The sequence below is a fragment of the Ranitomeya imitator genome, chromosome 1, assembly GCF_032444005.1.
Source record: "Ranitomeya imitator isolate aRanImi1 chromosome 1, aRanImi1.pri, whole genome shotgun sequence".
Classification (NCBI taxonomy): domain Eukaryota; kingdom Metazoa; phylum Chordata; class Amphibia; order Anura; family Dendrobatidae; genus Ranitomeya; species Ranitomeya imitator.
In genome coordinates, this window is record NC_091282.1 from 889,149,840 (window position 1) to 889,162,076 (window position 12,237).

The 12,237-nt window shown below is 44.8% G+C and overlaps 1 protein-coding gene across 3 annotated transcripts in view; it reads left to right on the plus strand.

The window, feature by feature from the left end:
- The window catches only part of IDUA (alpha-L-iduronidase), a 204,780-nt gene that overhangs the window by 171,129 nt on the left and 21,414 nt on the right, over positions 1-12,237 (plus strand). For all 3 annotated transcript variants that reach the window (XM_069743169.1, XM_069743173.1, XM_069743174.1), the window contains 2 exons: positions 7,188-7,404; positions 7,636-7,854. In XM_069743169.1, the coding sequence (XP_069599270.1) occupies positions 7,188-7,404; positions 7,636-7,854 (436 nt within the window). The remainder of the gene's footprint in view (positions 1-7,187; positions 7,405-7,635; positions 7,855-12,237) is intronic.

The window sequence follows — 12,237 nt, forward strand, 5'->3', positions numbered from 1 at the left end:
CTGAGGAACGAAGTGAGTGACCATAGAAGAGCTATGAGAGTGACCATAGAGGAGCTATGTGAGTGACCCATAGGGAAGCCATGTGAGTGGCCATAGGGAAGCCATGTGAGTGACCATAGAGGACCTATGTGAGTGACCATAGAGGATCTATGTGAGTGACCATAGAGGATCTATGTGAGTGACCATAGAGTAGCTATGTGAGTGACCATAGGGAAGCCATGTGAGTGACCATAGAGTAGCTATGTGAGTAACTATAGGGAAGCCATGTGAGTGACCATAGAGGATCTATGTGAGTGACCATAGGGAAGCCGTGTGAGTGACCATAGAGGAGCTATGTGAGTGACCATAGGTAAGCCTTCTGAATTACCATAGAGTAGCTATATGAGTGACCATAGGGAAGCCATGTGAGTGACCATAGAGGAGCCATGTGAGTGACCATAGAGGAGCTATGTGAGTAACCATAGGGAAGCCATGTGAGTGACCATAGAGTAGCTATGTGAGTGACCATAGAGTAGCTATGTGAGTGACCATAGAGGATCTATGTGAGTAACCATAGGGAAGCCTTGTGAATGACCATAGAGTAGCTATGTGAATGATTATAAGGGTGTCACATGAGTGATATTATGGGAGGCCTGTGAATGACAATAGAGGAGTTATGTGTCATGAGATTGACCAAAGAGGAGACATATGAGCGATTGGAAGGGTATCATGCGGGTGAGCGTAGGGCTACCATGTGAGTGACAACTGTTGTGAATTCTGTGGCAAAGCTCCCTCCTGTGGTCACAAGTGGTACTTCGGCTGATTCTCTCTGTGAGCTTCTGTTGGTGGAGGGAAGTGGTACTGCGGCTTCTGAGTTCCCTCCCTCAGGTGATCTGGTGAGGTCGTTAGGTGCTTCTCTACTTAACTCCACCTAATGCTTGGATCCTGGCTTCCTGTCAATGTTCCAGTGTTGGACTTGCTTTTCCCTGGATCATTCCTGTGGCCTGCTGCTCTGCATAGCTAAGTTCTTCTTTGCTATTTGTTTGCTATTTTTTCTGTCCAGCTTGTCTAATTTTTTGCTGGAAGCTCTGGGACGCAAAGGGTGTACCTCCGTGCCGTTAGTTCGGTACGGAGGGTCTTTTTGCCCCCTTTGCGTGGTTTTCTTTAGGGTTTTGTGTAGACCGCAAAGTTACCTTTTCTGTCCTCGCTCTGTTAAGAAAGTCGGGCCTCACTTTGCTGAATCTATTTCATCTCTACGTTTGTCTTTTCATCTTAACTCACAGTCATTATATGTGGGGGGCTGCCTTTTCCTTTGGGGTATTTCTCTGAGGCAAGGTAGGCTTATTTTCTATCTTCAGGCTAGTTAGTTTCTCAGGCTGTGCCGAGTTGCATAGGCAGAGTTAGGCGCAATCCACGGCTGCCTCTAGTGTTGTTTGGAGAGGATTAGGGATTGCGGTCTGCAGAGTTCCCACGTCTCAGAGCTCGTTCTATGATTTTGGGTTATTGTCAGATCACTGTATGTGCTCTGACCGCTATGTCCATTGTGGTACTGAATTGCCTTTCATAACAGTACAGGAAGCCAAAAGTACTAATGATTCTCAATAGAGGGAAAAAAGAAGTTCTGAGACCATTTTTTTTTCTTTGCACTGTGTTTTGCCTTTTTTTCCCCTAGACATTTGGGTGGTTCAGTACACAGGTGTAGCGATGGACATTATAAGTCTGTCTTCATCTGTGGATCAGCTCTCGGCAAGAGTACAAAAGATTCAAGACACTATTGATCAGAAATCTATGTTAGAACCAAGAATTCCTATTCCTGATTTGTTTTTTGGAGATAGAACTAAGTTTCTGAGTTTCAAAAATAATTGTAAATTATTTCTGGCCTTGAAACCTCGCTCCTCTGGTGATCCAGTTCAACAGGTTTTGATTGTTATTTCTTTTTTGCGCGGCGACCCTCAGGACTGGGCATTTTCTCTTGCGCCAGGAGATCCTGCATTGAGTAATATCGATGCGTTTTTCCTGGCGCTCGGATTGCTGTACAATGAACCTAATTCAGTGGATCAGGCAGAGAAAAATTTGCTGGCTCTTTGTCAGGGTCAGGATGAGATAGAGGTATATTGTCAGAAATTTAGAAAGTGGTCCGTGCTCACTCAATGGAATGAATCTGCGCTGGCAGCTATGTTCAGAAAGGGTCTCTCTGAAGCCCTTAAGGATGTCATGGTGGGATTTCCTATGCCTACTGGTTTGAATGAGTCTATGTCTTTGGCCATTCAGATCGGTCGACGCTTGCGTGAGCGTAAATCTGTGCACCATTTGGCGGTATTACCTGAGCTTAAACCTGAGCCTATGCAGTGCGATAGGACTTTGACCAGAGTTGAACGGCAAGAACACAGACGTCTGAATGGGCTGTGTTTCTACTGTGGTGATTCCACTCATGCTATCTCTGATTGTCCTAAGCGCACTAAGCGGTTCGCTAGGTCTGCCACCATTGGTACGGTACAGTCAAAATTTCTTCTGTCTGTTACCTTGATCTGCTCTTTGTCATCGTATTCTGTCATGGCATTTGTGGATTCAGGCGCTGCCCTGAATTTGATGGACTTGGAGTATGCTAAGCGTTGTGGGTTTCTCTTAGAGCCCTTGCAGTGTCCTATTCCATTGAGAGGAATTGATGCCACGCCTTTGGCCAAGAATAAGCCTCAATACTGGACCCAGCTGACCATGTGCATGGCTCCTGCACATCAGGAGGTTATTCGCTTTCTGGTGTTGCATAATCTGCATGATGTGGTCGTGTTGGGGTTGCCATGGCTACAAGCCCATAATCCAGTATTAGATTGGAAATCCATGTCGGTGTCCAGCTGGGGTTGTCAGGGGGTACATGGTGATGTTCCATTTCTGTCAATTTCGTCATCCACCCCTTCTGAGGTTCCAGAGTTCTTGTCTGATTACCGGGATGTATTTGATGAGCCCAAGTCCGATGCCCTACCTCCGCATAGGGATTGTGATTGTGCTATCAATTTGATTCCTGGTAGTAAATTCCCAAAAGGTCGACTCTTTAATTTATCCGTGCCTGAGCACGCCGCTATGCGCAGTTATGTGAAGGAATCCCTGGAGAAGGGGCATATTCGCCCGTCGTCGTCACCATTGGGAGCACAGTTCTTTTTTGTGGCCAAGAAGGATGGTTCGCTGAGACCTTGTATAGATTACCGCCTTCTAAATAAGATCACGGTTAAATTTCAGTACCCCTTGCCATTGTTATCTGATTTGTTTGCTCGGATTAAGGGGGCTAGTTGGTTCACCAAGATAGATCTTCGTGGTGCGTATAATCTGGTGCGAATCAGGCGAGGAGATGAATGGAAAACTGCATTTAATACGCCCGAGGGTCATTTTGAGTATCTAGTGATGCCATTCGGACTTGCCAATGCTCCATCAGTGTTTCAGTCCTTTATGCATGACATCTTCCAAGAGTACCTGGATAAATTCCTGATTGTGTACTTGGATGACATTTTGATCTTCTCGGATGATTGGGAGTCTCATGTGAAGCAGGTCAGAACAGTTTTTCAGGTCCTGCGTGCTAATTCTTTGTTTGTGAAGGGATCAAAGTGTCTCTTTGGTGTGCAGAAGGTTTCATTTTTGGGGTTCATCTTTTCCCCTTCTACTATCGAGATGGATCCTGTTAAGGTCCAAGCCATCCATGATTGGATTCAGCCGACATCTCTGAAAAGTCTGCAAAAGTTCCTGGGCTTTGCTAATTTTTATCGTCGCTTCATCTGCAATTTTTCTAGTATTGCCAAACCATTGACCGATTTGACCAAGAAGGGTGCTGATTTGGTCAATTGGTCTTCTGCTGCTGTGGAAGCTTTTCAAGAGTTGAAGCGTCGTTTTTCTTCTGCCCCTGTGTTGTGTCAACCAGATGTTTCTCTTCCGTTCCAGGTCGAGGTTGATGCTTCTGAGATTGGAGCAGGGGCTGTTTTGTCGCAGAGAGGTTCTGATTGCTCAGTGATGAAACCATGCGCTTTTTTTTCCAGGAAGTTTTCGCCTGCTGAGCGAAATTATGATGTGGGCAACCGAGAGTTGCTGGCCATGAAGTGGGCATTCGAGGAGTGGCGTCATTGGCTTGAAGGAGCTAAGCATCGCGTGGTGGTATTGACTGATCATAAGAACTTGACTTATCTTGAGTCTGCTAAGCGGTTGAATCCTAGACAGGCTCGTTGGTCGCTGTTTTTAGCCCGTTTTGACTTTGTGATTTCATACCTTCCGGGCTCTAAAAATGTGAAGGCGGATGCTCTGTCTAGGAGTTTTGTGCCCGACTCTCCGGGTTTGTCTGAGCCGGCGGGTATCCTCAAGGAAGGAGTAATTGTGTCTGCCATCTCCCCTGATTTGCGGCGGGTACTGCAAAAATTTCAGGCTAATAAACCTGATCGTTGTCCAGCGAAGAGACTGTTTGTCCCTGATAAGTGGACCAATAAAGTTATCTCTGAGGTTCATTGTTCGGTGTTGGCTGGTCATCCTGGAATCTTTGGTACCAGAGAGTTAGTGGCTAGATCCTTTTGGTGGCCGTCTCTGTCGCGGGATGTGCGTACTTTTGTGCAGTCCTGTGGGATTTGTGCTCGGGCTAAGCCCTGCTGTTCTCGTGCCAGTGGGTTGCTTTTGCCCTTGCCGGTCCCGAAGAGACCTTGGACACATATCTCTATGGATTTTATTTCTGATCTTCCCGTTTCTCAAAAGATGTCAGTCATTTGGGTGGTCTGTGATCGCTTTTCTAAGATGGTCCATTTGGTACCCTTGTCTAAATTGCCTTCCTCCTCTGATTTGGTGCCATTGTTCTTCCAGCATGTGGTTCGTTTACATGGCATTCCAGAGAATATCGTTTCTGACAGAGGTTCCCAGTTTGTTTCAAGGTTTTGGCGAGCCTTTTGTGGTAGGATGGGCATTGACTTGTCTTTTTCCTCGGCTTTCCATCCTCAGACTAATGGCCAGACCGAACGAACCAATCAGACCTTGGAAACATATCTGAGATGCTTTGTTTCTGCCGATCAGGATGACTGGGTGTCCTTTTTGCCTTTGGCTGAGTTCGCCCTTAATAATCGGGCCAGCTCGGCTCCCTTGGTTTCGCCATTTTTCTGCAATTCTGGGTTCCATCCTCGTTTCTCTTCAGGACAGGTTGAGTCTTCGGACTGTCCTGGTGTGGATACTGTGGTGGACAGGTTGCAGCGGATTTGGACTCATGTAGTGGACAATTTGACCTTGTCCCAGAAGAAGGCTCAACGTTTCGCTAATCGCAGACGCCGTGTGGGTCCCCGACTTCGTGTTGGGGATCTGGTTTGGTTGTCTTCTCGTCATATTCCTATGAAGGTTTCCTCTCCTAAGTTTAAACCTCGTTTCATTGGTCCGTATAGGATTTCTGAGGTTCTTAATCCTGTGTCTTTTCGTCTGACCCTTCCAGATTCTTTTTCCATACATAACGTATTCCATAGGTCATTGTTGCGGAGATACGTGGCACCTATGGTTCCATCTGTTGATCCTCCTGCCCCGGTTTTGGTGGAGGGGGAATTGGAGTATATTGTGGAGAAGATTTTGGATTCTCGTGTTTCTAGACGGAAACTCCAGTATCTGGTTAAATGGAAGGGTTATGCTCAGGAAGATAATTCCTGGGTTTTTGCCTCTGATGTCCATGCTCCCGATCTTGTTCGTGCCTTTCATGTGGCTCATCCTGGTCGGCCTGGGGGCTCTGGTGAGGGTTCGGTGACCCCTCCTCAAGGGGGAGGTACTGTTGTGAATTCTGTGGCAAAGCTCCCTCCTGTGGTCACAAGTGGTACTTCGGCTGATTCTCTCTGTAAGCTTCTGTTGGTGGAGGGAAGTGGTACTGCGGCTTCTGAGTTCCCTCCCTCAGGTGATCTGGTGAGGTCGTTAGGTGCTTCTCTACTTAACTCCACCTAATGCTTGGATCCTGGCTTCCTGTCAATGTTCCAGTGTTGGACTTGCTTTTCCCTGGATCATTCCTGTGGCCTGCTGCTCTGCATAGCTAAGTTCTTCTTTGCTATTTGTTTGCTATTTTTTCTGTCCAGCTTGTCTAATTTTTTGCTGGAAGCTCTGGGACGCAAAGGGTGTACCTCCGTGCCGTTAGTTCGGTACGGAGGGTCTTTTTGCCCCCTTTGCGTGGTTTTCTTTAGGGTTTTGTGTAGACCGCAAAGTTACCTTTTCTGTCCTCGCTCTGTTAAGAAAGTCGGGCCTCACTTTGCTGAATCTATTTCATCTCTACGTTTGTCTTTTCATCTTAACTCACAGTCATTATATGTGGGGGGCTGCCTTTTCCTTTGGGGTATTTCTCTGAGGCAAGGTAGGCTTATTTTCTATCTTCAGGCTAGTTAGTTTCTCAGGCTGTGCCGAGTTGCATAGGCAGAGTTAGGCGCAATCCACGGCTGCCTCTAGTGTTGTTTGGAGAGGATTAGGGATTGCGGTCTGCAGAGTTCCCACGTCTCAGAGCTCGTTCTATGATTTTGGGTTATTGTCAGATCACTGTATGTGCTCTGACCGCTATGTCCATTGTGGTACTGAATTGCCTTTGATAACAGACAACAGAGGAGCCATGTGAGAGACCATAGAGCAGTGTTCCCCAACTTCAGTCCTCAAGAGCCACCAAAAGATCTGAGAATGACTTGTGAGTAACCATAGGGTTCCCTACTCATGTGGGATCACACTTGAAATATGCATGGTACCTATCTAAAACACACTATTCTGAATCTGCTCTCGGTGGTAAAATGTAACTGAAGGACACTGTATGTAACAAAGTATGAGCTCTCATGTAGCCTCACCTGTAATTCCAAGATTATTACTGTCACAGCATTAGCTGCTACAGAACCCATCAGACTCTATAAGCATATGCCTACACTGTCTATAATGCTTATATACATGCTTGCTATACAGTAAAATTCCTTTAACATGCCATAATGTCACCTAGTTATTGAATGGCCATAAAATGCATCTAAAATCTACTTTTATGGTAATGAGTCTTGTAATTGGTTCTCTCTGCTAAGTATGCGTCCTGATATCACACGGCACTGCGTGGGAAAGTAGAACTACAGTCATTACAGTTTTATAAATTAGTATAGAAGTAGCAAAGATTATTTTAATATAATTACAATAACCTATAAAGGTGTCACAAATGATTATAATGGAATGTAACATACATTTATTGTAATATGTGTATCTAGGTAATAGATCAGCACCTGGATTACATGCATTCAGATGGAAACCCCAGCATGAACTACAGCCTGCTAAGCAATGATAATGCCTTCATGAACTATTACCCTCACTACTTTACTCAGAGGACACTGACGGCAAGGTTCCAGATGAACAACACTAAGCCGCCACATGTCCAGATGGTGAGAAAACCCGTGCTAACAGTAATGGGCTTGCTGGCTTTATTAGGTACGTGTCTGGGTAATTACTTATGAAACATACTCGTGTCACAAGTTTGTATAAGTCAATGAAAAGTAAAGACATTATCATGAAGAATATTGGGCAATGTGCAAGTGATAGAAGGGGTTAAGTGCAAATAAGCATGTTACTTGGGTTTCGGTCCTTTTAGACTTTACTTTGCAGATTTTTTTTAACAAATGTTCACACCTAAGTGATAAATGAATGTTTTATGCTTTGCAGGAGAAACACAGATTTCCACTTCCATGGTAAGGAACGTGGATACATCCAGGAACTATAATAATACAGTTGGAGTCATAGCAAGCATCCATGAGCCAAAAGATGGCGATCAGGCTGATAGCTGGCAGTCAGCCATAGTCATTTATGCTTCAGATGATAACAGAACATCAACCGAGATCAATATTGTAACCCTAAATCTGACAAATTATCCAAAGTCAAAAGGTGAATAACTTGTACGAAATCATATAGGAAATGATCACAAGAAAGCTCCATCGCCAGCCTTAACGGGAATCTGTCAGTGCCAGCTCCTCCTGCTTGACTAACAGCCTCTATGCTGTGTGACTTGATTTGACAGTCAAGCAGGAGGTGGCAGGTGGACTGGAAATAGAGCTGGAGTGACACAGGTTTCAGATCTACAAATAGTTCTTGAACCTCATTTGCATGTCAATTCAAACACTAATTTCTTAGTAATGTAGGAAAGACCAGGCCATGTAAAGGTGTTGTTGGACTTGTCTTTTAAAGAGCTAAATGCGCTTATATATATAGTTTAATGTAAAATTCTCCCGACAAATTCACTTTATAGAGGACCCATCACTAAAATTATTATTTATTTTAAAAAACAGATGTAATTAAATGTAGGATTTGACATAAAATTCACCAACACAGCAGATACCCAAATTGAGCCCTTTTCTTGGCACAAGCCTTTTATTCAAATTAAGAAAAGTGATTTATTTCCTGATTTTCAATATCACTTGGGGCAGAGACAGACTGCCGTATTTCTCCTGCGAGAATCGCATTGTAAACCCCGTACTGGCTGACGGCTCTCCTGACTTGAGCTTGACAGCTGCATAGTAATCCATCACGCTGTCATGCTCAGGTCAGGAGAGGTGCCGGCCAGTCCGTGCAGTGCAGTGCGATCCTCGCACGAGAAATACGGCAGTCTGACTCTGCCCTTACACTGAGACTAGGGTCATACGCCCATATGTCCTGCATCAGAAAAATCGTCTAATTATGCTACTCAGACTCTAATCAGGGTTTGATGAGTGTGGGATCCATTTTGCCTGAATGTAGAGATTAAAAAAACAAGTTTCTCCTCCTTCTATCAGTCCATGAAAATTGGACCGCACATGGACCCACAGACTTGAATGGCCAGTACCATCTAATCACTCATTCTGTGATTTTTTTTTTCCTCAGACCGCTCAGTCGGAGTAAAAATTCTGGCATGTGCACGTCCTCATTTCATAACATTGATCTGAGTGCAATCAGATGTTTTAACAGATAGCACCTGAACCGAAAGTGCAGTAATCTGCATGAGCCCCACGTCACACATTCAGTATTTGGTCAGTATTTTACATCAGTATTTGTAAGCCAAAACCAGGAGTGGGTGATAAATTCAGAAGTGGTGACATGCTTCTATTATACTTTTCATCGGACTGTTCCACTCCTGGTTTTGGCTACAAATACTGATGTCAAATACTGACCAAATATTATCTGTGATCATGGCCTAAGGGTTTGTGCCGATGACTGTAGTTTCGGTCTGAGTGCTATCCGCTAAAACATCTACTATATAATTGTCTAAGGGTCACTTCCGTCTTTCTGTCTGTCTGTCTGTCCTTCTTTCTGTCACGGTTATTCATTCGCTGATTGGTCTCGGCAGCTGCCTGTCATAGCTGCCGCGACCAATCAGCGACGGCCACAGTCCGGAAGAAAATGGCCGCTCCTTCCTCCCCGCAGTCAGTGCCCGACGTCCGCATACTCCCCTCCGGTCACCGCTCACACAGGGTTAATGGCAGCGTTGACCGCAGTGTAACGCGCTCGGTTAACGCTGCTATTAACCCTGTGTGACCACCTTTTTACTATTCATGCTGCCTATGCAGCATGAATAGTAAAAATATCTAATGTTAAAAATAATTTAAAAAATAACAAATAGTTACATACTCACTTTCCGCGCGACATCCCGATTACCCTTGCATGCATTGCGGTCTCGCGAGATGATGACGTGCGGCCTTGCGAGACCGCTACGTCATCATCGCGCGAGACCGCAATGCAATCTTCAGACTGGACCGCGCGACAAGCATCGGGAACCGGCCGCTTTGATCCGGAGGCTCCAGGAGGTGAGTATGTGACTATTTTTTATTTTAATTCTTTTTTTTAATACGGATATGGTGCATACTACGTGACTGGGCAGTATACTACGTGGCTCTGTGCTGTATACTACGTGGCTCTGTGCTGTATACTACGTGGCTCTGCTGTATACTACGTGGCTCTGCTGTATACTACGTGGCTCTGTGCTGTATACTACGCGGCTCTGTGCTGTATACTACGTGGCTCTGTGCTGTATACTACGTGGCTCTGCTGTATACTACGTGGCTCTGCTGTATACTACGTGGCTCTGTGCTGTATACTACGTGGCTCTGTGCTGTATACTACGTGGCTCTGTGCTGTGTACTACGTGGCTCTGTGCTGTATACTACGTGGCTCTGTGCTGTATACTATGTGACTGGGCAAGCTGGGCAATATACTACGTGGCTGGGCAATATACTATGTGACTGGGCAAGCTGGGCAATATACTACGTGGCTGGGCAATATATTACGTGGCTGGGCAATATACTATGAGGCTGGGCAATATATTACCTGACTGGGCAATATACTATGTGACTGGGCAATATACTATGTGACTGGGCAATATACTACGTGACAGGGCAATATACTACGTGGCTGGGCAATATACTACGTGGACATACATATTCTAGAATACCCGATGCGTTAGAATCGGGCCACCATCTAGTCTACTATATGAGGAAGCCACACTCTACCCATGAGGAAGCAACAGATTGGGTGGCAATAAGTGTGGGGTCTATCTATCCTCATAAAATCATTGCCTTTTTTCACAGGTCCCTTTTGGTTTTCATATTTACATTGCATTTCCATGCATTTGTCTTCTGATGGTTATGTGTGTGACGGTCATCATTGCTATTTTTTGTGTTCTGGCTACCAAGTATAATATTATATATCTTTACACACTTTTTTGGTTACTGGTTTGAATACTATGATCTCATTATTGGCCAATCATTTTCAACATTTATTGATTGATATTATGACATCATGATATTATTATTGGCTTAATTATTTATTACATTTCACCATTTTTGTATGCTGGTTTATACCATCTTTTTATACATTTTTTCTGTGTTTTCTGTGAATTGTCACTTTTTGGGTGGGTGAGGTTAAGCGGTTGCCTTATTGTGGGCATGCCTGGTTTATATACGGTAATCTATTGCCATTTTTTAACTGTTTTTAAACTCGCGTCTTTTTGTGCAAGCATGTCTTTGATAATAAAACGAGAAAATGAATATACACTGCTCAAACAAATAAATGGAACACTAAAATACCACATCCCAGATATCACTGAATGAAATTTTCCTGTTGCAAATCTTTATTCTTCACATAGTGGAATGCATTGAGAACAATAAAACATAAAAATTATCAATGGAAATCAATATTAATATCAAAGGGAGGTCTGGATTTGGAATGATGTTCAAAATCAAAGTGGAAAATCAAGTTACAGGCTTATCCAACTTCATTAGAAATGCCTCAAGACAAGTAAATGATGCTCAGTAGTGTGTGTGGCCTCCACGTGACTGTATGACCTCCCTAAAACGCCTGGGCAGGCTCCTGATAAGGCGGCGTATGTTCTCCTGATGGATCTCATCCCAGACCTGGATTAACGCATCAGTCAACTCCTGGGCAGTCTGTGGTACAATGGAATGAGACATGATGTCCCAGAGGTGCTCGATTGGATTCAGGTCTGTGGAACGGTCATGCCAGTCTATAGCCTCAATGTCTTCATCATGCAGGAACTACTGACAAACTTCAGGCACATGAGACCTAGCATTGTCATGCATCACAAGGAACCCAGGGCCCACTACACCTGCACATGGTCTGACAATGGGTCTGAGGTAGTGATGAGCGAATATACTCGTTACTCCCTAGCAACCTGGCAACCCCCACATGTACTTATGCTGGCTAACAGATGTAAATCATTCAGCTGCTGCAAGAAAAACTAAATCTCTGAGCACTAAAAAAATACTCGGAGGACCCCTGAGCATGCTCGAGAAATCTTGAGTAACGAGTATATTCGCTCATCACTAGTCTGAGGATTTCATCTCGATACCTAATGGCAGTCAGGTACCTCTGGCTAGCAAATTGAGGTCTGTGACGCCCTCCAAAAAAATGCCTCCTCACACCAATACTGACCAACTGCCAAACCGGTCATGCTGGAGGATGTTGCAGGCAGCAGGTAACTCTCCGTGGCATCTCCAAGCCTCTGTCACGTCTGTCACATGTGCTCAGTGTGAACCTGCTCTCATCCATGAAGAGCACAGGGCACCAATATCAAATCTGCCAATATTGGTGTTCTCTGACAAATGCCAATCAGCCTGCATGGCGTTTTACTGTAAGCACAACACCCACTTGTGGATGTCGGGCCCTCATACCACCGTCATGGAATCTGTTTCTGACCAATTGATCAGACACATGGATGTTAGTGGCCTGCTGGAGGTCATTTTGCAGGGCTCAGGCACTGGTCCTCCTGTTCCACCCTGG